Raw genomic sequence first — 25,053 nt, 5'->3', positions numbered from 1 at the left:
TTGATTAACTTTTTGTGTTCCCTGTCTCGGGCCTTGAGACCATATATGCTCTGTCTGTTTCTTGTGTCTCAGTTTTCCCTCGTTCCCAGTCTCTACCAGGGTTCGTTGCTCTGTCTGCTCTGCCATGGTGGTCTTCTGCTCCGCTGCGGGGATCTTTGGACTCGTCTGCTCTGCTGTGGTGGTCCTCAGTTCCACCTGTTCTGCCGGTTCTGTCCTTTGCCTCAGTCTCCTGTCCCTTCACTTCCACATGGACCTGGCTCTCCATCCCTCCCGCTGTTCCGCCTCCGCACCACCACTCTCCTGGAAGCTGCTCCTCGGGGGGAAGGGGCTCGGTCACGAATCCGGTTCATGGTTTTCCGTCTGCTCACCACCAGATGTTGCCTCCCAGTTACATTGACTCGCACACAACACAAACTGTTGCATGTCACCCCGGGCTACAGTTCCCATCATCCATTGCACTGATTACACACACAGCTGCAACCAATCAAACACACTTCATAAGTCTTGGACTTCCTCTTTCGGATCGCCTGCGTTTATCACTCTCCTAGCGATAGCAACTTTATGGAGCCATTCCGTGTTTCCTGAGTTCAAGTCCAGTCTGTCCTGTTTAACCTGTGTCTTGATTCTAGCCTGGTTTACCTCGTCCTGTCTGATCTATGCCTCCCCGTAGTTTATAGCCTGTCTTGGATTTACCCTTTGCCTTGCTGTTTCGGACTGTGTTTGCACCTCGCCTGGACTATCTTCTGTTTGTGGATTCCCCGTTCGCCTCGGCCTCAGGATTAAGTTCGCCGTCGATCAACCCATGCCTGTTTTAGGATTACTCTTGTGTCTTGCCTGTGCCATACCTGTTTGCTGGTGTTTGACCCTTCCTGTGTTTTGACCATGTCTTTCAATAAAGCTGTGCGTATGGATCCGCAGGTCTCTCATCTCAGTCGCCCCGTTACACATATGCATGCGAAAACTGCGTATTATATTCACGCCAAACACATGTGTATAATATGCATGCCAAAGTCAATTTTTGCGTATCAATACCATGAGTTTTTGTTTTTATTTGATGTACTATTTATACGCATTTTCATGAGACCGGGCTCAAATACAATAGCTTCGCTACTAAAAGCTACATCATATTTCTCAGCAACGAGGTGATAGCTTTCACTTGTTCGCAAGCTTCAGACTCCCTCCCGCATTCATTCTCTCTCAATCTCTCAATAATTCATAACATGGGGGCAAAAACCTTAACATAGAGGCTACGTTTTTGTGTCTGACCCCATGTGAATAACAAAATGTCACAAATCACTTGTCTGTTTTTGATATATTGCTTAATTAACTAATTTGAGAATATCAAGCATCATACTGAGAATGAAATTAACATGTAATATTAAATGTGCCCATTAACGCGTTAAGATTTTCTAAAACTTGTATATAGCCTACTGTATTTATCACTGTACCACATAAACTAGATTTTACATTTCCATCCATCCATTCTGTGAATCGCTTATCCTCTTTTGGGTTCAACGCATAATCTAGGGTTATTAAAATATGATATTCTAGACATTACAAATTAATAAACAAGTTGAATTATTTGACAACATCACTCATTTCTTACCGCTAACCCTAACTGTACAGCGGGACCTCCGGTCTTCTGATCAGTAAACAAAAACTTCTAAACAAGTTCTCTTCAAACAGACGCGTCAATTCTTTCTGAAATCACAAATACATATTTTCTTTCATATCTATGTTCAATATTAAATAAAGACATTGTTGATGAACGGATGTTAGTCAGTCAGCCGGTAAAACGATATGAGCGTTATTTTTTAAATTATGTGAATACGCAACTTTCTGGAGACTTTCCGCAGCAAAGGAAGATAGAAATAAATTCCCAGAATTGTTTTTTATTTATTTATTTAAATGTATTTATTTTTGTGAGCTTTTCACACTATATGCTTAATATTTGGCTGTAAAGTTGGATTTATCTGACCATTGTAACACATTTTAACTGATTCATTCTTAACACTTTTAAATGCCATATTACACTAATGCCAGTCATGTAATTCTGCAAAATGCCATTTATGGTTATGAAAAATTTTACATTTAAACATTTAAGCTTCATATTGATTTTCACACAAAAACATATGCAACGTTTTAAGGTTACATATTTTTATTAAAACAAGTCAAACTTAAAAATAGGCCTTATAGGCTTTGTAGGAAGCATTGCTTTTACTTCAAAAATGAAGCCAAGAATCCAGGTGAACAAACCGACGATGTATATGCTTAATCATCTGTAATTGTGTGTGCATTGTTGTGATTGACTGTGGCTGGAATTTTTAAGAACTTGGTAAGAAAGAATAATCAAATACTGAAAGTTAAAAATTAGCAGGTTCTGGAATTTTTATCTCTAGAAAATAATCACATCTTACGTTAAATGTACTGTATGTAAAGTAATGTAAGCTTCTGTAATGTCACTGTAAACTTCAAACATCTTCTTCAGTGTCATCGCTCAAGAACTGGCAGACGCCTGTGAACACGGAGCAGTGCTTGGAGTCCAAGACAGTGGTCATCTTTACTATACTTCTGACTGAACTAGCAAGCATCATATAGCACAAATAAACACAACAGGAGTTGACCACTGTGCTTCACAGAGTATAAAACTAAGATACAAGATACAAAAGAAAGCAATAAGACATAATGAAAATAAAACATAATTAAGAACTGCTAAATGCTCGGGCCAGAAGATCAGATCTAACAGGGTCAGATTAAATGCAAACCCATACAGAATGTAAAAATTCCCAAAGCTGTTCATCCATCAAACACAGGAACAGAAGCTGGACGTCAATCATGTTCATTATCAATCCATATTATCATACTATCACATACTGCAGGGCAGGCTTTTACTGTAATATAACAGGAGAAAATGTGGGGAAATCTCATACATGTTACATGTCAAAGTGGCAAATGTGTATTTTCCATTACATTCAATTGCCTCATAACAACAGAAAACACTGACACATGTAAGTTCACCCCCCAAATACCTTTACACTTAATCACAGCGAGGCATCACCTGGCGTTATTTTTAGAAAGCGAAAGTAAAACAGGACATTCAGGAGTGCGTTTAGATTCTCACTGATTTTCATCTATTTTATAATTTATATTTGAATATACTTGATATCAGCGATCTTTGTCTCCGGTGAGTGTGTTTCGTCTTTGAATACAACAGTCTGATCGATTGTGTCTCATATCACTTGAGTTTGAGTCTGTCTGTATTCTCACAGGCATGTTGTCGATTATTATCATCGCTTTACTGCTGAATCTCCTCGTAGAGACCTCTGGTAAGAACACCACAAACATGTTTGGATTTCAGTCAGTTTTATGGCTTTAATATTCTATACAGGCCTGAGGAGATAAAGACATTCATATTTTAAAAGTATTTTTTTATGTTTTTTTTTTTTTTTGTCATACTGCCTAAGGTGCTTGTGTGAAGCATTGTGAAGTCATATAATTTTAATCACTGTTTTCTTCTAATAGACATAGCTAGCATGTGTCAAAGATATTGTCAAGATAATACACAAAGTTTTATCACGGCTGTCAGTGTAGGGAGAGTTGCAACACGTTGTTGTTGTCCCAGCATGCTGTCCCTTACCACAGCACTGATGTAAAAGCTTGCCCCATAACATTACACACTTGAACCCCTTTCAACAGTTAGGTATCTCTCCTTTTTTATTTAAGAAAACAGGTTCGAGTCTAAGGTGGACTAATTTTCTTCACTCTCACCCTCTCTTTGTCTCACACACACACACTCACACACTCTCTCTCTCTCACACACACACACACACACACACACACACACACACACACACTTATAAAGTCAGTTTGTCAGGAGATTTGCTTAAATTGAATTTGAAAAGTAAGACAGATTATCACTTGGTTAACTGTTATTGGTCAAACTAGATCTTAAGTCAGTCTTAACATAGTGACTATTTGTATGCAGCTGGCCCCAGTTCACTGAACTTTCACAGAAGTGAACAGAAGTAGGCTATTATTAAATTTCAGTGTTTTGATTTTGATTAAATTAATATTTTGTAGTTCAAATGTATTGTAATATTTAATCAAAACATGGTTGTTTGTTGAAAATGTTTTTCCATTTACTATTCTTTTTTATACAGCAAATTTAACCCTGTGTGCACAAATAAGATAAAGAAATCCCAAAGTTATATTTAAGAATGGTTTTAATTACATTTTAATGAATGTTGCAACCATCCCCTGTTGTGGGGTCAGTTATAACATTTGACTTTGTCTATTCAAGTATAAATTGTATACGTATATTATCATATGAACACATATTACAGCAGTGTAGGTGAGTAGCTGATAGATGTGGTTTTATTGTATTACAATTTTGGCTTTCCAACACAAACCGACTCTGAGAAACTGAAGGAAATGCTAAAAGTGTTGCAACCGTCCCTCACTCTCCCTACTGTTAAGTAAAGCGAGATATTTTGCAAACAAAAACGTCAGATGTAGGTTTTATAGTCAATAGTGTAGCGATGTATGAAGCACAGGATTCACATTAAAAGAGATCAGTTTTCTGTTCATCAATGTGGAAGAATTTGTGAATTCACAATCTGAACGTAAAATTCCACGTGAATTTCCCAAATGCATAGATTCCTAGTAAAATGACTGTCAAAATTCACAGAACAATGATGAATTAAATTTACACTTTATATATATTTTATATGATAAATTAAACTTATTTTAAATAAATACAGACTGAAGACTAACACACTGTATATTTCACCGTCTTTCTGTGTCAGAGTCGTTCACTGTAGTGGTTCCTGCTGATCCTGTAGAGGCTCATGTGGGATCCTCAGTGATTCTGCCCTGCTGGATCTCTCCTCCTGAGACCGCTGAAGCTCTGGAGATCCGCTGGTACCGTCACGACTTCAACAACCCTGTTCTGCTCTATAATCACGGGAAGATCCAGGACATCCAGGAGTGTTTCAGGAACCGAACCTCTTTGTCTCTGCGGTCAGATCAGTCTGGTGGACTGAAGGATGGAGACGTCTCTCTACGGCTGGAGAAACTCACATTTCAGGATGAAGGTCCATTTCACTGTTATGCGAGTGGAGAAAGTTCATATGGCAGCAAAGTAGTAGATCTCAAAATCACTGGTGAGTCAAAAACCACAATTCATTATCAGTGGCGGCTGGCCAAAAGAGTGGCCACACACACAAAATAATAATAATAAATTATATAATATCATGTTTGTATGATATGATATTATAGAAAATCATCAGTGCAACATATATGCTTTACATAAAGTATATGTCTCAAGTTCAGCTCTGGGGCGCTTGATAAATTGCTCACAAGAGGCGGGTTTAGCAGTTTAGCCAATTGCTGTGAACATATTCAAGACATGGCATACAATTTAGCCTATCAGCATCCTCAAATCTTATCTGAAATGGGCAATTTCTCTATCGCCCCTAAAGAGCCACTGTATGGGCTGAATAAAGCAAACCAGTATCTCACCAGTAAAGTTTTTTTTTTTTTTCATTGTGCAAACATTTATGACATTTTATTTTATTTTATTTTTTTATTATGCAAGTAAAGAATGTGACAATGTTTACATGTACCAAAAACATAACCCCATGACAGATAATAATAATAGTAATAGAGACAACAAATGTTTTTAGCAACAATAACCATAAGAATATTAAGCATAATAATAATAATAATAATGTCATCAAAATTGGGAAAGGGTGGAGGACAATGAAGAGGGCAAGTAAAAATAATAATAATAATCCGATCCCACCGTGGCTACAACATATCAGAACTTAACTCCCCAGCCCATGTCACTCCTCAGCGGTGGTGCCAGGGAAGGATGCTGCTAATAATCAAGGTAAAGATGATTGAAATGACATACAGGAGTCATACATTATTAGACACCTGCGAGTCCATTATTAACCGTGTGTGTGTGCTCTCTGCGCATTGATAGCTTTATGCACAAGCACATTTAAGTAAGATGTGGCTACTGAGAATGCGTGTTTAGATGGAAAGGATCGTGAGTGACCACGCCGTGGCACGCAGGACCACAGGGAATGCTCTAACACAGGGAAGACATGATCAGTGATGTGGAAACATTATCTATGATGTGACAAACATTATTGTAAGACATATTGCACCACCTGGTGGATATTGTGTGAAGCACAACAATGCTTTAAAAAATCTAAAAAAGCACCTGCATGGAGCTCTGTGATCATGTGTGACAAATCGCGTGCGACCACGAGAAAAAAAGCAGATTCTTAATGGCCACATCTGTAGTTCCATGTCTGGCAAGAGTTTTATAGGAGTTTCCATGGTCAGTGGTGTTTATGTACATATGGGCATCAGACAAGAATATTCTCTCTGACAGGGAAACCGCTCACTTGACACACTCAGACTGTTTTTATTTACTTTTTTAAAAATGTGTGTTTTACTGTGTTCTGCAGTCAGGTTACGGCGGCTGGTTCAGTGGTCTGTTAGCATCTCCGCGTGCTCCTGTCTGGAATTGTAGCTTTCCTCACAGTTTTTGCTTTTGCACTGCATACATACACATTTTCATGGATCTATGCCTCATTAATAGAATAGTCTAATTACTCTCCATCATGTTGCTCCAAACCCATGTGACTTTCTTTCCACTGGTGTTCATCAGATTCAGTGATGGTCCATGTGATGCGTTCAGTGTGTTCTCAAGTCTTTTGTACTTACACGGTTGTTGCTATTTTATTATGTAAACTTTATTATTATAATTTCTATATTTTGCTATACATTTTATTAATTTATACATTTTGTTCCAGAGAGGAGTTCTGTCTCAGATCCAGCGGATCCATCAGGTCCATGGAAGGCTCTTTTCTTCACCCTCCTCATCTTCACTCTTCTGGGGTTGGTTGGGTTGATCCTCTACAGATACAGACACAAACTAACAGGTACAATCTGGCTGAAAGATTTTAAAGATGTAGTATAGGAGGTTTTTGTTTCATGCATCTCATGTGTTGATATTTTTTTATCTGCTCTGCAGGGAAGAAACAACCTTTAGCAAGTAAGTAACATGAACTTATTTATGAATCTGATGAACCTGTCAGACAGTGTTACTGGGAGAACATGCCTGTTTCTGAGAAGACTTTCTGATACAGCTAAAGTAGTCTGTGTTTTTATGACAGTCAATGTCTGAGAGGATTAAATGTAATTCAATGTGGTTTATTTATGAACCAGTTTATTTCATACAGTAACATCCAGAGGTCTGAAAGCATCAGTGAAAATGTTTCTGTTTTGTATTCTTACAATTTATCACATAATTTATCATACTTTGTAAATCATGTTATCAGAATAAAGAGCCTCTTGTGTGACATTCCTACTCTCACACAATTATTCTCTTATTATTATTATTGTTATTACTGTTATTTACTTTCCAGAACAGACTAATTTCTGTTGTATAGTGATACTGTATTTTTTCTCAATTATAACTGTAGTTTACTCACAAATTATATATCTTTTTTTTTATTGTAGTTGTGGGAGATGCAATTATAGAAGAACTGAGGAAACATGCAGGTATCTCAGTTATATATGCATATATTTCATCATATACAGGTGCATCTCAATAAATTAGAATGTCGTGGAAAAGTTCATTTATTTCAGTAATTCAACTCAAATTGTGAAACTCGTGTATTTAATAAATTCAATGCACACAGACTGAAGTAGTTTAAGTCTTTGGTTCTTTTAATTGTTATGATTTTGGCTCGCATTTAACAAAAACCCACCAATTCACTCTCAACAAAGTAGAATACTTCATAAGACTAATAAAAAAAAAAAAAAGTGAATTGTTGGCCTTCTGGAAAGTATGCTCATTTACTGTATATGTACTCAATACTTGGTAGGGGCTCCTTTTGCTTTAATTACTGCCTCAATTCGGCGTGGCATGGAGGTGATCAGTTTGTGGCACTGCTGAGGTGGTATGGAAGCCCAGGTTTCTTTGACAGTGGCCTTCAGCTCATCTGCATGTTTTGGTCTCTTGTTTCTCATTTTCCTCTTGACAATACCTCATAGATTCTCTCTGGGCTTCAGGTCTGGTGAGTTTGCTGGCCAGTCAAGCACACCAACACCATGGTCATTTAACCAACTTTTGGTGCTTTTGGCAGTGTGGGCAGGTGCCAAATCCTGCTGGAAAATGAAATCAGCATCTTTAAAAAGCTGGTCAGCAGAAGGAAGCATGAAGTGCTCCAAAATTTATTGGTAAACGGGTGCAGTGACAAAAACACAATGGACCAACACCAGCAGATGACATTGCACCCCAAATCATCACAGACTGTGGAAACTTAACACTGGACTTCAAGCAACTTGGGCTATGAGCTTCTCCACCCTTCCTCCAGACTCTAGGACCTTGGTTTCCAAATGAAATACAAAACTTGCTCTCATCTGAAAAGAGGACTTTGGACCACTGGGCAACAGTCCAGTTCTTCTTCTCCTTAGCCCAGGTAAGACGCCTCTGACGTTGTCTGTGGTTCAGGAGCGGCTTAACAAGAGGAATACGACAACTGTAGCCAAATTCCTCGACACGTCTGTGTGTGGCGGCTCTTGATGCCTTGACCCCAGCCTCAGTCCATTCCTTGTGAAGTTCACCCAAATTCTTGAATCGATTTTGCTTGACAATCCTCATAAGGCTGCGGTTCTCTCGGTTGGTTGTGCATCTTTTTCTTCCACACTTTCTCCTTCCACTCAACTTTCTGTTAACATGCTTGGATACAGCACTCTGTGAACAGCCAGCTTCTTTGGCAATGAATGTTTGTGGCTTACCCTCCTTGTGAAGGGTGTCAATGATTGTCTTCTGGACAACTGTCAGATCAGCAGTCTTCCTCATGATTGTGTAGCCTAGTGAACCAAACTGAGACCATTTTGAAGGCTCAGGAAACCTTTGCAGGTGTTTTGAGTTGATCAGCTGATTGGCATGTCACCATATTCTAATTTGTTGAGAGTGAATTGGTGGGTTTTTGTTAAATGTGAGCCAAAATCATCACAATTAAAAGAACCAAAGACTTAAACTACTTCAGTCTGTGTGCATTGAATTTATTTAATACACGAGTTTCATAATTTGAGTTGAATTACTGAAATAAATGAACTTTTCCACGACATTCTACTTTATATTATAATCTGTGTGTGTAAATATCATCTCATATACATAAGGATTAATAATGGTTGCTGATGCATTTTTTCCTCACAGTTGAGATCAGTATTGACCGTGAGCGTTCACATCCAGATCTGACGGTTTCTAAGGACTGTAAAATCGTGAGGGACGGTCCAGAATATAATCACACTGGAGAGGGATTTCCATATGAATTATGTGCATTTGGAGCCCAGAGATTCACTTCTGGTCGTCACTATTGGGAGGTGGATCTGACACGAGACAATACACCTCCCAAACACTACTGGTTAATTGGTGTGGTGAAAGAGGGAAGTTTTACTTCAAAACACAGATCTGCTGTAACTCCATCAGCTGGTTTCTGGTTCTTGTGTTCAGACGGTCCTCATGGCTTTCACACCAACACTGACCAATCAATTATACTCTCACTGACCCCGAGACCTGAGCGACTGGGAGTTCTGTTAGATTATGATGACGGTCAGCTGTCATTTTACAACGTCACAGAGAGAAAACATCTCCTGACCATCAGCAGCAGATTCTCTGGATCAGTCGTTCCTCTGTTCAATCCTGGTGTGGGTGATCCAAGTGAGCTTGAAATCCTGGATTGTCCAATATTTGTAGAGTCAAGTAAACTTTTACTGATTAACTAGCAGCTCAGTCACCTGACTGACCATTGCAGTGTGTTTAAACTGGACATAAAGAAGACAAAAACACTAACCTTCAGCCAATCTCAAGATCAGAGGTTTGACTCCCAGTATACTTACATGACGTATTTCTGATATTTGGTCAAAGTGTTCAAGTGGTTGTAAAGAACTCAAGTGTGTGTAGAACAGAGATGGACAGCTCAGTGCTGGAGGTTCACTGTCCTGCAGAGTTCAGCTCCAAACCCAATGAAGCACACCTGAAGTATCTAACTGAAGTGTTCAGGATTACAAGAAAATTTTTCCTGATCATATATTTATGGGTCATTCTTATGTACATGTAGGAAAACCGGGTACAGTATTTCTTACCCAACACTGTGCATTTACTTTTCACACTAAACAGTGGAATAATTTAACGGTATAAATGTGAATGTATGAAATGGTGAACGTTCAGCTTCTGTCTACAGAGATGATGAGGTGAATTGTTTTACAGTCTTCAGCATATAATAAAGGGTCTTTCTCAAGCACTGAACTCTTTTCCATAATGGGGACTGGGACTGTTTTAATATCATATATGATATAAAGCACCAGTAAAGCATTCTAACAGTATTCTAAATGACCTTTATTCTAAGTGTTCTGAAGTCATATGATAGTTATGTGAGCTGAACAAAATCCAAGCTGACACAACAGACCAGCTTCTCAATATAGACTCCAAACACAAGAGCAGACGTGACGGCGTGTGAGATACCTGTCCACAGACGCTGCTCAGAAGGCAGGTGTTCACCTTCTTCGAGGCGTCTTCATTTGATTTCTTACTCCTTCTTGGTCATCTTGCGGAGGACTGATTCTGATAAAAGAATTTAAGAATAGGAATATGATATAAGAAAAACGTAACAGTTGGTTATTATTGGGAGATTTCTTGGTCATCAGTGGACTGAACGTTCCCTTACCTGTCTGTAGGTGGCGCTCCTTTTCTGTGCCTGTAGTGTTGTGAATATCAACATAAATGTGACACAATACATTTGTAAATGCATGAAACACATCACTATCACACTCACACACACGTTTTTGCTGTTGTTGTTGTTTTTCCCTCTCTCTCTAAAGTGTAGTTTACTAAAGTATTTATCATAATATGTCACTATTTTGGTCTTCTGCTAATTAAAATAACCCATTTGATTTCAGTTTCTGGAGATTTCCAATACAGCATTATTCTCAAAGTCTCAAGAATCAATCCCTTCCTAACCCTATAGAGGATCAGATCCAACAGGTTCAAACAAAACGCAAACCTTGATGTCCATATGTAAATTTCCGGAAGCTGTCCATGAGTCAAACACAGGAACAGAACAAAGAAGATCTGTGTGGATGTTTCATTATGTTCAGTTGCCTCGCACGCCTCATAACAACAGAAAACACGCAAACATCATTACATAAAATCACATCTAACATAATCTCAGCGAATAAGAAGCGTATCCATCATCTGATGACATCTGACACTGATGCATCATCGGACTTCAGAAACTGAAAGTAAAGCAGAAGGAAAAAAATCAGGCGTGTGTTTGATTCTGACTGATTTTCGTCTGTTTATTATTTATATTTGACTCTATCGTTGTGTCTAATGGATCAAATTCTCCTGAACTAATTTATGTGGACGAGTCTTTGTCTCCGGTGAGTTTGATTGCTTTTTGAATACGACAGACGATATCGATTAATAATCTCTCATATCCGAATCTCCCTCAGAGTTTGAGATTGTCATGTGAGTCTGTCTGTATTCTCACAGGCATGTCGTCGATTATTATTATCACTTTACTGGTGAATCTCCTCATAGAGGCTTCAGGTAAGAACACTAACACATTTGTATTTCATTCAGTTTTATGGCTTAGCTACATATTTCACCAGTGTTGGGCACGTTAAAAAGTAATTAGTTATAGTTACTTCTCACAAATAGTAACTGAGTTAGTAACTGAGTTACATCATTATAAAAGTAATTACCAGGGAAAGTAACTATTGCGTTACTTTAAAAAAAAAAGTCAAATGTCAAATAACTTTGGATGCCCCCAATATTAAATGTTAAATTAATGAAATTGACACTAAAAATAATAAATTATTATTATAAAACATTGTACATTAATCTGCACTATTTATCTACTGACACTTAGTATCAGTCAGTCAGAATATCGTTTACATGTAGCGCGTCACTTCTTCATGTTATGAAAGACTCTCTCGCTCTGTATCTTTCTTTGCGTGCGTGTCTGTGAGAGAAAGCGACGGTGAGTTGTGCGCTTCACACTAGAGTTTATGGTATGTCAAATACAGCTACACTGTGCATACATTCAGATGAACTGAAAAATTAAATTCTAATAATATAATATAGTAACGCCACATTGTATTGTCAGTAACGGTAACGGCGTTGTAACGGGGGAAACAGTTTATTTATAACGCCGTTATTCACTGTATTTCACACAGTCTCTGTAACGGGGCTGATGAGACGTGAGACGTGCAGATTCATTTGCAAAGCTTTATTAGACAGAGACATGGTCATAACAGGCATGGTTCAAACAATGGCAAACAGGTATATTGAGGACAAGACAGATGAGTACTCAAATAAACGGGCTTGGTCTTCGATCGGCGAACAATATCCAGAGGGCTAGTCGAGAGGAGTAATCCAGGTACATGAGCAATGGTCCAGGCAGGGGCAAACAGAGTCCAAGTGGAAGGCAAAGGGTTAATCCAAGATACAAAGGCAGGAGAACAGCAAACAGGAAAAGGCAACACGAAATGACTAGATGAACCAGACACTAGAGTGCTATCACTAGGAGAGCAATAAACGCAGACAATACAGGAACTAAACAGAAAACACAGAATGGCTCGGTAAGGCAGCTAACACTAGAGCTATACGCAGAACAATACTCGGCTATCTGTGCAAGGACGTCCATGGTTTATATAAGCTGTGTGATCAGTGCAATCAGCTGTGTGTGTGTGTGTGTGTGTGCGCGTCATCAGTGCAATGGATGATGGGTATTGTAGTCCGTGGGTGACATGCAACAGTAGTGTAGTGCAAGAGTCAATTCGATGGAAGGGCGACGTCTGGTGTCTATCGGGCAGAAGGCCACAGACCGGATTCGTGACAGTCTAGATGAGGTGAACGAATAGTATTATACTACGGGCTGTTGAATGCTTGAATCTGATTGGCTGACGAACGTTCTGAGGTGTGCAATTATTTTCAGGGAAACGCACGGCGAACGTAGTTCCAGGCAGCTCTTGACCGCATTACATGACCGTATCACTTCGCCAAATGATTTCTGTTATTTCAAAGGTCTTACAACAGCAAAAATAACCAAAACCCACAACGACACTGGCCAAATAAATAAATATAGTAAACAATATGATAAAAATGACAGATCATGTCCATGTTTATGCCACAAAATTACTTTATTATGTACAGGAAGCACATACTGTATCTCTCCCGCTCTCTCTCCCTCACAGACAGTTTGCACACACTTTAACATAAGTGCTAACATTAGTGCTACTCTGACGATTTTATCAGTAACACAGTTTAACAACTTGTTAGACGAACACACTGTATATTTCACTGAACGTGTCTTTCTGTGTCTGGACTAATTTTCTTCATTCTCACCCTCTCTTTGTCACACACACACACACTCTCACACACTCACACACTCTCTCTCTCACACACACACACACACACACACACACACACACACACACACACACACACACACACTCTCACACACACACACGTTCGTTTTTGTGAAAAGTGGGGACTCTCCATAGATGTAATGGTTTTTATACTGTACTTACTGTATGTGCTATTGCCCTACACCAACCCCACACCTAAACCTACCCCTTACAGGAGACTGTGCATTTCAACTTTCCCCAAAAAAACCCCATTCTGTGTGATTTATAAGCGTTTTGAAAAGTGGGGACATGGGTCAATGTCCTGAGATGTCACCTTCACCTTGTAATACCTGGCATACCCTTGTCATTATACACATCTATGTCCTGACTTTTCACAAAAACGCACACACACACACACACACACACACACACACACACACACTTATAAAGTCAGTTTGTCAGGAGATTTGCTTAAATTGAATTTGAAAAGTAAGACAGATTATCACTTGGTTAACTGTTATTGGTCAAACTAGATCTTAAGTCAGTCTTAACATAGTGACTATTTGTATGCAGCTGGCCCCAGTTCACTGAACTTTCACAGAAGTGAACAGAAGTATTTTGTAGTTCAAATGTATTGTAATATTTAATCAAAACATGGTTGTTTGTTGAAAATGTTTTTCCATTTACTATTCTTTTTTATACAGCAAATTTAACCCTGTGTGCACAAATAAGATAAAGAAATCCCAAAGTTATATTTAAGAATGGTTTTAATTACATTTTAATGAATGTTGCAACCATCCCCTGTTGTGGGGTCAGTTATAACATTTGACTTTGTCTATTCAAGTATAAATTGCATACGTATATTATCATATGAACACATATTACAGCAGTGTAGGTGAGTAGCTGATAGATGTGGTTTTATTGTATTACAATTTTGGCTTTCCAACACAAACCGACTCTGAGAAACTGAAGGAAATGCTAAAAGTGTTGCAACCGTCCCTCACTCTCCCTACTGTTAAGTAAAGCGAGATATTTTGCAAACAAAAACGTCAGATGTAAGTTTTATAGTCAATAGTGTAGCGATGTATGAAGCACAGGATTCACATTAAAAGAGATCAGTTTTCTGTTCATCAATGTGGAAGAATTTGTGAATTCACAATCTGAACGTAAAATTCCACGTGAATTTCCCAAATGCATAGATTCCTAGTAAAATGACTGTCAAAATTCACAGAAAAATTATGAATTAAATTTACACTTTATATATATTTTATATGATAAATGAAACTTATTTTAAATAAATACAGACTGAAGACTAACACACTGTATATTTAATTGAGCGTCTCTTTCTGTGTCTGTCAGAGTCGTTCACTGTAGTGGTTCCTGCTGATCCTGTAGTGGCTCATGTGGGATCCTCAGTGATTCTGTCCTGCTGGATCTCTCCTCCTGAGAATGCTGAAGCTCTGGAGATCCGCTGGTACCGTCACGACTTCAACAACCCTGTTCTGCTCTATAATCACGGGAAGATCCAGGACGTCCAGGAGTGTTTCAGGAACCGAACCTCTTTGACTCTGCGGTCAGATCAGTCTGGTGGACTGAAGGATGGAGACGTCTCTCTACGGCTGGAGAAACTCACATTTCAGGATGAAGGTCCATTTCACTGTTATGCGAGTGGAGACACAGTATATGACAGCAAAGTGGTAGATCTCAAAATCACTGGTGAGTCAAAAACCACAATTCATTATGTTTTTATAGATCTACATCTCATTGAATAATTCTCCTGTAGAAATGTCTCTCTGTCATATTGCTCCAAACCAGGGGCGCCACTACAGTTTCTGGGCCCCTGGACAGCATATTCATTCGGGCCGCCACGTTCTGAAATCGCAATGGCATTCTACTCGGTAAAAATCGCGTTTCCCTTCCATCATCAGCCCCATCCAGTAGCTTTTTGAGAAGAACAGACTGACATTGAATTTAATTTTGGAAAACTTTGTTTAACATCATGATGCCAAGCCTGGGGTGTATTCCAGAAAGCATGGTTAACTTACCGTCAGATAAACCCTGAACTTTCGGTTGATTAACCCCAAACCTTGCTTACTTGAGGTATGTTGTTCCAGAAATGCGTCCAGGAGTAAGTTCATTCAGCTCAGAGTATGTTCCTGGTTAAGACTCAAGACATTCTCATCAGAGCGACGAGTCGACGAGTCACTATGGAAACGGACGCTAAGAATAAGCACGCCATACTGCTTCTTTCTTCTTCTTCCGTTCAAAGGTCATGTAGGGCTTATGCTTAGTGCATATCGCCACCTAACTGATGGTTTTGCAATCTTTTTTTGTTTCTTTTTCCGTTTAATCTTTAATCCTTGAGAATAAGAATTATATTGTTTGTTTGATGCTAATTATGTATTAAGTCATAACAGATATGTATTTTTATTATAAAAATATAATAAAAATATAATCACAAGATGGCGCCATGTGTGTTGGCTGGCCGTCGTTGCGTACTGTCTATTTTAATGTTTTTTGTTTTATTTGTATGTTTTATCAGCCCTAATTACTCTCTCTGGACTTATGACTGCAATACTTTGCTTCACATTCGTGCAGTGATGAACGATCTCTCTCGTAGTGGAAAGTGTTGTTTTTACCATGCCTTCTATGCCAGTGGAACCCTGGCTTGGCCTAGAGTGTGGGCACCGGCGATCACGGCGGATTCGGAGCAATCGCCGTCGGAAGCGGGGCAGACGGGCGGGTTTCGCTGTGAAAGCTAGAGCATCATGGATGTCGGAGAGTCGCCTGCTGTCTTCGGGAGACTGTTCGAGTGAGAGACTCTCCTGCTTACGTTCAGTTTGTCCGAACTTTTGTATACCATCTCCCCGGGCTGTGACTCAGCGACACAAAGTTTCGAGAGGAGTAACTACTAACAATTTGCGTTATATTGAGTCGGCTGTTGTCTCGGTTGGAGCGTCATCGTCTACGCGGGAGTCTGAAAGTATAGTAAATATGGCTCTGGTTAACGCAAGATCACTCTTAAACAAAACGTTTATTTTAAATGACTTTTTTACACAACATGATTTGGATTTTTTGTTTATTTCTGAAACATGGCTTAATGTTGGCGAGACACACGCCCTGATTGAGCTTTCTCCATATGACTGTACATTTTTTAGCACCCCTAGAACTACTGGCCGGGGTGGCGGGCTTGCATGTGTTTTTAAGAAGGGATTTAAATGCCGTCTTTTGTCAGAGATGAACTTTCAGAGCTTTGAGGCTCAAGTGATGATGTATGACGGCTGGAAATCTGTAATGTGTGTGTTGGTCTACAGACCACCAAAATATAATAAGGATTTCATTCAGCAGTTCTCTGAATTTTTATCACATATTGTGCCAAGTTGTGATAACATTATAATTCTTGGGGACTTCAATATTCATGTGTGTTGTCCAAACAAGCCAATGGTTTCTGAGTTTTTACAGCTGGTGGACTCTTTTAATTTTACACAATTTATTTCAAATCCAACCCATGAGCAAGGCCATATCTTGGACTTGGTCTTATCTCTGGGTCTTCCTATTTCTAATGTTGATGTCTTAAACTATGGTCTGTCTGATCACATGCCCGTAATTTTTAATGTTACTATGCCATGCAAACCAGTGTTGCCACAGTTAGGTGTGCTTTGTTCTCGTCTTATTACGTCATCCACGGCGGTAGAATTTTCTGAGGTATATAACTCCTCATCATTTGTGAATGTGATTGAGTCTCCCTCTCCTTTTGTGGGCCCAGATGAGCTGTTGATATTGTTCAATTCTGTTTGCTCCGATATCTTAGATGTAGTGGCCCCATATAAGGGTAGGAAACCTAAACCTAAACTTAATCCTACTCCGTGGCTTAATAACAATACCTGTTTTCTGAGGCAGGAATGCAGAAAGGCTGAACGGAAATGGAGAAAGGATAAGCTGCAGGTTTCACTGCAATTTATGAGGCAGTGTTTTTCAGATTACCAGGCTGCTGTGAGAACTGCAAGGCAAAATTATTTCTCGAATGTCATTGCACAGAATTACAATGCCCCTGCAGCCCTTTTTTCAATAATTAATAGACTTCTCAATCCGATTGGATGTTCAACTTTGACCCCCTCTTTGGAGGTCTGTGAAATGTTTCGGACATTTTTTGTGGAAAAAATCGAAAAGATTAGATCTTGTCTGCCTGCATTCTCAGCTGAGTCTGTGATGCTACCGGCGTGTGTAAGGAGTTTGGAGCTCTTTGAGCAGGTGTCTCTGGCGCAAGTTAGGGATATTATTATGCGTTTGAAGCCTACATCTGGTAGTTGTGATGTGGTCCCTTTACGTCTTCTTAAGGAGATGGTTGATGTTGTTGGGCCGAGTATCACGTCTATTGTCAATAGTAGTCTTCATAATGGAGTTGTTCCTACTGGCCTTAAACAGGCGGTTATTCAGCCTCTTCTTAAAAAACCTAATTTAGACCCTCTAGATTTGAAGAATTATCGGCCCATCTCAAAACTCCCATGCCTAGCAAAGATTTTAGAGAAGGTGGTTTATTCCCAGTTAATGTCATTTTTAAGTAGGAATGAGATATTAGACAAATTTCAGTCCGGTTTTAGAGTAGGTCACAGCACTGAGTCTGCACTTTTAAGGGTTGTTAATGACCTTCGCATAATCAGAGATGCAGGTAATGCGGCAGCTTTGATTTTGTTGGACTTAAGTGCAGCTTTTGACACAATAGACCATGTTATTCTTATAAATCGGTTGTCCCATTTAGTTGGAATTCGTGGGACGGTTTTAGAGTGGTTTAAGTCTTATCTGTCACATAGATCATCCTCTGTAAAATATGGTAACTTTGTTTCAACGACAGTGCCTGTTATTTGTGGTGTTCCCCAGGGTTCTGTTATTGGCCCTATTTTATTTTGATTGTATATGTTGCCCCTGGGCTCAATTTTTAAAAAATACAGCATGTCGTACCATCTGTATGCGGATGATACACAGATCTATTTACCTATGACAATGGGAGAGAAAAATGGCTCGAATTTGCTCTTTGCATGTTTAGAGGAGGTTAAGAGCTGGTTGTCTCAAAATCTGCTTCAGTTGAACCAGAGTAAAACTGAGATTATGTTTTTGGCTGTCAGAGGTTGTTCAGATATGTCCACATATTTGGGTTCATGGTCTGATTATTGCCATGACCAAATAAGAAACTTAGGTGTGGTGTTTGACCCAGATCTGAAATTTGACAAGCAGATAAATGCTGTAGTAAAGAGTTGTTTTTTTCAGATTAGGTCTATTGCTCGATTAAAGCCTATTCTGTCAAGAAAAGACTTAGAGAAGGTTATTAATGCTTTTGTGTTGTCTCGTCTGGACTATTGCAATGTATTGTATGTGGAGTCCTGCCAGTCCTCTATTTCACGTTTGCAATTAGTTCTGAATGCAGCAGCTAGGCTGCTAGTGGGTGCTAAGAAAAGTCATCATATTTCTCCTATTTTAGCCTCACTCAAATGGCTACCCGTGAGCTATAGGATAAAATATAAAACTCTTTTATATGTTTTTAAAGCATTGCATGGGTTGGCCCCTGCTTACGTGTCTGAGCTCATTGCTGTTCGTCAAACACCTAGGTCTTTAAGATCTAATAATAAGTTATTGCTTACTGTCCCTCGTACTCATTTAAAGTCAAAAGGGGATCAGGCCTTTGCTGTTGCAGGCCCGAAGCTCTGGAATAGTCTGCCTCAGGAACTTAGACAGGGCGTATCGTTAAATGCCTTTAAAGTTGAAGTCAAAAACTATTACTTGTCGTTAGCCTTTGAGAGTGTGGGCTAGTCTTTGCGGTTAGTTGAATGTGTGTTGTCTTCTGTTTTGTGTTTTAATGACTGTTTCATGATTGTTCAGCACTTTGGTCTGCAGGTGCAGTTGTAAAGTGCTATATAAATAAAGTGAAATGAAAATGAAAAATGAAATAAAAATGCCGATCCATGTGTGAGATGAAAATATAAAATGTAATAAATATATATATATATAGGCTAATATAATAAATTAAACATTACCTTGTCATAATAGTGTTTTATAATTTATACAGATAACTGTTATATATGCCAATAAAATATAATAACCATATTAGAGCAATATATAGGCTAACCTTATTTATTATTTATATTAGTGCTTTATCATTAAAATAGCATACAACTCATATATATATATATATACTGTATATATATATAGCAGGCTATATACATAACTGTATTGTAATGATATATAATATCGTGCGCTATCTGTCACGATCACTGAAGGCTCATCAGTAGATCACGCGTGCTCTGATAGCGCTGAAGTGAACTAACCCTGGAACAGAAGCTGCTCCGGAGCAGGTTATCTTCAGAGAGCAAGTTGCTATGGTTACTTACATACCCTGAAAGTAACCTCCGATTTTGGAACCGAAAGCTGAGGTTATCCGCTCTCTTATCCTCAAACATACCCGGATATGTCACATAACCTGCTTTTGGGAATACACCCCTGGTGTGAACATACATGAACTGAACAGGAGCACTAATGTGAATTATACTTCATGCTGACTTAATTTTTAGCTTAATTATTATATTATTATTATATTATTATATTATTTTGCTATATATTTAGTTAGTTTTTTCTCAGATCCATCAGGTCCATGGAAGGCTCTTTTCTTCAGCGTTCTCATCTGTGCTCTTCTGGGTTTGGTTGGGTTGATCCTCTACAAATACAGACACAAACTAACAGGTACAATCTGGTTGAATTGAATTTTTAAAGATTTCATGTTATGTTTTATTCCCCTCATGTGTTGATATTTTTGATCTGTTCTGCAGGAAAGAAACCTGCTGATGAAAGTAAGTAACATGAACTCATTTATAATCTAAACACAGTCATGAATCAGATTCAGACAGGCAAGGATCCTTTCAGACACAGAGATACTGGGAGAAAACAACTCTTCTTTTCTTATCTCTACACTCTAAAAAAATATCGGAATCGATTACTTTACAGGTGTTTTACCTGCATTTTGAATTTTTAGTTTTGAGTTTTATAGTTAATGGAAATGTTCGTAAAATTGAAGGATTATGTCCTGGCAGAAAGATGACCAGTATGTTTTACTTTTTTTTTTTTTTTTTTACTGTGTAATTTTGATTTCTAAATCAACACTATGAGGAGTAAATTGATGTTAAACATGCTCAAACCAAGATGAATCCCAAAATACAATTTACAAAAATAATTAACAAGGAGAAAGTGATTGCGTGACACGTACACATTAACAACAACTGGACAACTAACAGAGGGAAGCACTGGGCTTAAATATCTGAGGAGTGTATAGTCAGAGTAAAGCAGAACAGGGGTGTTTTTCCAGAAAGCAAGGTTAACTTATCTTCACATATACCCTGAACTCTCGGTTGATTAACCCCAAACCTTGCTTACTCAAGCTATGCTGGTTCCAAAAACGCATCCGGGATTAAGTTCATTCAACCCAGAGTATGTACACGGTTAACAGGCAAAACATTCTCAACAGAGCGACGAATCGACGAGTCACTATAGAAACAGACGCTAAGAAAAAGCACACCATACTACTACTTTCTTCTTCTTCTGTTCAAAGGCCATTTGCATACTTAGTGCATATCACCACCTAATTGGTGGTTGTGCGATCATTTTTCTTATTTTCTGTTTAATCTTTAATCCTTGAGAATAAGAATTATATTGTTTGTTTAATGCTAATTATAGTCATATCAGGGATGTATTTTTTTTTTTATAGAAATACATTATAGAAAATGCAGATCAATAATGTTGTCACGGCCCTGCTGGTGTGCCCTGGTTGGCCACCAGATGTCACTGCGTGTGTTAGCACATGGCTTGTTGTTTGTTGTTGGTGCCATGTGCTCTCCTGTCTATTGTCTGACCCCGCCCTCCTTATTATCTCATTATTGTTTCAGTTACTTCACCTGTGTCCTCCTCGTTTGGCTCCCCATATAGTCTCCTGGTGTATGCAGTCCTGTGCTGTTACGTTGTTAATGTTGGATGTTTGATGTCGTGTGTGGGTTGGTTTACACGTATTGCAGCTCTCTGCCTACCTGCCTGTTTTTCCCCCTCGGGGTGGTTTTTGTTCATTTTTTGTTTCTCTTTATTATTAAAAAGACCCACTTCTCCTGCACTTGAGTCCTCGCCTCATCTCTTGACCATCCCGTGACAGAACGTAACAGCCAAATAAGGACTCAGCGGAGAATGGGCTCACACCATCCACCAGCCTCTAACGTCAGCAGCCCCCTCTACCAACGCATCCTCCAGTTCCAGGCCCTGAGCTCCCTCCGTCAGCAGGGCACTGATGTGAGGAAGTTTGCCCTGAGGTTCTGTGGTGCAGCAGAGGGTTTGGGGTACAATGATGCGGCCCTCAAGGACCTTTTCAATAGTGCCCTTGAGGAGCCCCTCAAATGGTGGAGGATGAGGGGGCTGGACCACCTGACGTTTGGGGAATTTGTGGAGTTCCTGGCATGTTCCCCAGCTAGGGTGGCTGCGGTGCCTCAGGCAGGGCTCGCCGAAGCTGCAGCGCCTCCAGTGCCGCCAGTAGTGGCCGACGAAGCTACAGTGCCCCCAGCGGCAATCAAAGGGGCGTCAGAGGCCTCGCCTGCCGCACCCAGTACCTCCAGCCCGCTCCCAGAGCGTCCCGGGCTGATACGAAGCGTGCACTGATGTCATTGCGAGCGGCGTGGTCTGCTCGTGCTCCTCCCGAGGCTGCGGTGCCGGCTCACAAGACTCCCGAGGCGGCGGTGTCCGCTCACGATCCTCCCGAGGTGGCGGTGTCCGCTCACAAGACTCCGAGGTGGCGGGGCCTGCTCACGAGTTCCCGGGCGGCGGTGCCCGCCACGATCCTCCCGAGGTGGCGGTGTCCGCTCACAAGGTTCCCGAGGTGGCGGTGTCCGCTCACAAAGCTCCTGAAGCGGTGATGTCCGCTGAGCTTTTCTCTGAGGGGGCGGGGCTCATCTCAGGCCTTTCCGAAGCGGCGGTGACCGCTCACAAGCTTCCCGAAGCGGCGGTGCCCGCTCACGATCCTCTCGAGGCGGCGGTGCCTGCTCACAAAGCTCCCGAAGCGGCGGTGCCCGCTCACGATCCTCTCGAGGCGGTGGTGCCCGCTCACAAAGCTCCTGAGGCGGCGGTGCCCGCTCACAAAGCTCCCGAAGCGCCGGTGCCCGCTCACGATCCTCACAGGATCCCAGCGGCGGTGTCCGCTCACAAGGTTCCCGGCGGCGGTGTCCGCACACAAGGTTCCCGAGGCGGCGGTGTCCGCACACAAGGTTCCCGAGGCGGCGGTGTCCGCACAAGGTTCCCGAGGCGGCGGTGTCCGCACACAAGGTTCCCGAGGCGGCGGTGTCCGCACACAAGGTTCCCGAGGCGGCGGTGTCCGCACACAAGGTTCCCGAGGCGGCGGTGTCCGCACACAAGGTTCCCGAGGCGGCGGTGTCTGCACACAAGGTTCCCGAAGCGGCGGTGCCCGCCACGATCCTCTCGAGGCGGTGCCCGCTCACAAAGCTCCCGGCGGCGGTGCCCGCCACAAAGCTCCCGAGCGGCGGTGGCCGCCACGATCCTCACAGGATCCCCGGCGGCGGTGTCCGCCACAAGGTTCCCGAGGTGGCGGTGTCCGCACACAAGGTTCCCGAGGTGGCGGTGTCCGCACACAAGGGTCCCGAGGCGGCGGTGTCCGCCACAAGACTCCCGAGGTGGCGGGGCCTGCTCACGAGTTCCCGGGCGGCGGTGCCCGCCACGCCTCCCGAGGCTGCGGTGCCGGCTCACGAGGTTCTCAAGTGGTGGTGGCCGCTCACAAAGCTCCTGAAGCGGTGATGTCCGCTGAGCTTTTCTCTGAGGGGGCGGGGCTCATCTCAGGCCTTTCCGGCGGGCGGTGACCGCCACAAGCTTCCCGGCGGCGGTGCCCGCCACGATCCTCTCGAGGCGGTGGTGCCCGCTCACAAAGCTCCCGGCGGTGCCCGCCACGATCCTCTCGAGGCGGCGGTGCCCGCTCACAAAGCTCCTGAGGCGGCGGTGCCCGCTCACAAAGCTCCTGAGGCGGCGTTGCCCGCTCACAAAGCTCCTGAGGCGGCGTTGCCCGCTCACAAAGCTCCTGAGGCGGCGGTGCCTGCTCACAAAGCTCCTGAGGCGGCGGTGCCTGCTCACAAAGCTCCTGAGGCGGCGGTGCCTGCTCACAAAGCTCCTGAGGCGGCGGTGCCTGCTCACAAAGCTCCTGAGGCGGCGGTGCCCGCTCACAAAGCTCCCGGCGCCGGTGCCCGCCACGATCCTCACAGGATCCCCGAAGCGGCGGTGTCCGCTCACAAGGTTCCCGAGGCGGCGGTGTCCGCACACAAGGTTCCCGAGGCGGCGGTGTCCGCACACAAGGTTCCCGAGGCGGCGGTGTCTGCACACAAGGTTCCCGAGGCGGCGGTGTCTGCACACAAGGTTCCCAGGCGGCGGTGTCCGCCACGATCCTCTCGAGGCGGCGGTGCCCGCTCACAAAGCTCCCGGCGGTGCCCGCCACGATCCTCTCGAGGCGGCGGTGGCCGCCACAAAGCTCCTGAGGCGGCGGTGGCCGCCACAAAGCTCCCGGCGGCGGTGCCCGCCACAAAGCTCCCGGCGGCGGTGCCCGCTCACAAAGCTCCCAGCGGCGGTGGCCGCCACGATCCTCACAGGATCCCCGGCGGCGGTGTCCGCTCACAAGGTTCCCGAGGTGGCGGTGTCCGCACACAAGGTTCCCGAGGTGGCGGTGTCCGCACACAAGGGTCCCGAGGCGGCGGTGTCCGCCACAAGACTCCCGAGGTGGCGGGCCTGCTCACGAGTTCCCGGGCGGCGGTGCCCGCTCACGATCCTCTCGAGGCGGCGGTGCCCGCTCACGATCCTCTCGAGGCGGCGGTGCCCGCTCACAAAGCTCCTGAAGCGGTGATGTCCGCTGAGCTTTTCTCTGAGGGGGCGGGCTCATCTCAGGCCTTTCCGGCGGGCGGTGACCGCCACAAGCTTCCCGGGCGGTGCCCGCTCACGATCCTCTCGAGGCGGTGGTGCCCGCTCACAAAGCTCCGGCGGTGCCCGCCACGATCCTCTCGAGGCGGCGTTGCCCGCTCACAAAGCTCCTGAGGCGGCGTTGCCCGCTCACAAAGCTCCTGAGGCGGCGGTGCCCGCTCACAAAGCTCCTGAGGCGGCGGTGCCCGCTCACAAAGCTCCTGAGGCGGCGCGTTGCCCGCTCACAAAGCTCCTGAGGCGGCGGTGCCTGCTCACAAAGCTCCTGAGGCGGCGGTGCCTGCTCACAAAGCTCCTGAGGCGGCGGTGCCTGCTCACAAAGCTCCTGAGGCGGCGTTGCCCGCTCACAAAGCTCCTGAGGCGGCGGTGCCCGCCACAAAGCTCCCGGCGCCGGTGCCCGCCACGATCCTCACAGGATCCCCGGCGGCGGTGTCCGCTCACAAGGTTCCCGAGGCGGCGGTGTCCGCACACAAGGTTCCCGAGGCGGCGGTGTCCGCACACAAGGTTCCCGAGGCGGCGGTGTCTGCACACAAGGTTCCCGAGGCGGCGGTGTCTGCACACAAGGTTCCCGAAGCGGCGGTACCCGCTCACGATCCTCTCGAGGCGGCGGTGCCCGCTCACAAA

At 42.9% G+C, this 25,053-nt stretch overlaps 2 protein-coding genes across 5 annotated transcripts in view; both read left to right on the top strand.

Moving 5' to 3' along the window:
- Positions 1-3,083: 3,083 nt before the first annotated feature.
- Positions 3,084-10,663, top strand: LOC131544381 (butyrophilin-like protein 8). Its single transcript, XM_058782547.1, has 7 exons — positions 3,084-3,184; positions 3,270-3,326; positions 4,806-5,162; positions 6,828-6,956; positions 7,049-7,069; positions 7,537-7,578; positions 9,245-10,663. Exons 2-7 carry the CDS (start codon positions 3,272-3,274, stop codon positions 9,811-9,813), a joined length of 1,173 nt encoding a protein of 390 aa, XP_058638530.1. The 5' UTR covers positions 3,084-3,184; positions 3,270-3,271; the 3' UTR covers positions 9,814-10,663.
- Positions 10,664-11,195: 532 nt separating this feature from the next.
- Positions 11,196-25,053, top strand: part of LOC131544983 (butyrophilin subfamily 2 member A2-like) — a 30,723-nt gene continuing 16,865 nt past the window's right edge. For 3 of the 4 annotated variants that reach the window (XR_009272289.1, XR_009272290.1, XM_058783560.1), the window contains exons 1-5: positions 11,196-11,469; positions 11,582-11,638; positions 14,800-15,156; positions 20,056-20,172; positions 20,259-20,279. Coding sequence is in view for 2 of the 4 variants with exons in the window: in XM_058783560.1 (XP_058639543.1) it covers positions 11,584-11,638; positions 14,800-15,156; positions 20,056-20,172; positions 20,259-20,279 (550 nt within the window). In the remaining 2 variants the exon portion in view is untranslated. The remainder of the gene's footprint in view (positions 11,470-11,581; positions 11,639-14,799; positions 15,157-20,055; positions 20,173-20,258; positions 20,280-25,053) is intronic. The other variant, XM_058783561.1, reaches the window with a different exon arrangement.

This window comes from Onychostoma macrolepis, chromosome 07 (genome assembly GCF_012432095.1).
Source record: "Onychostoma macrolepis isolate SWU-2019 chromosome 07, ASM1243209v1, whole genome shotgun sequence".
NCBI classification, from domain to species: domain Eukaryota; kingdom Metazoa; phylum Chordata; class Actinopteri; order Cypriniformes; family Cyprinidae; genus Onychostoma; species Onychostoma macrolepis.
This window is presented reverse-complemented; position numbering and strand designations above follow the sequence as displayed.

Bases quoted from the DNA above. Each gene is read 5' to 3' on its own strand.
- LOC131544381 (XM_058782547.1), top strand. From the start codon at position 3,272: ATGTTGTCGATTATTATCATCGCTTTACTGCTGAATCTCCTCGTAGAG. The intron at 6,957-7,048 runs GTACAATCTGGC...TCTGCTCTGCAG, and splicing joins ATACAGACACAAACTAACAG to GGAAGAAACAACCTTTAGCA. The intron at 7,579-9,244 runs GTATCTCAGTTA...TTTTCCTCACAG, and splicing joins AGAACTGAGGAAACATGCAG to TTGAGATCAGTATTGACCGT.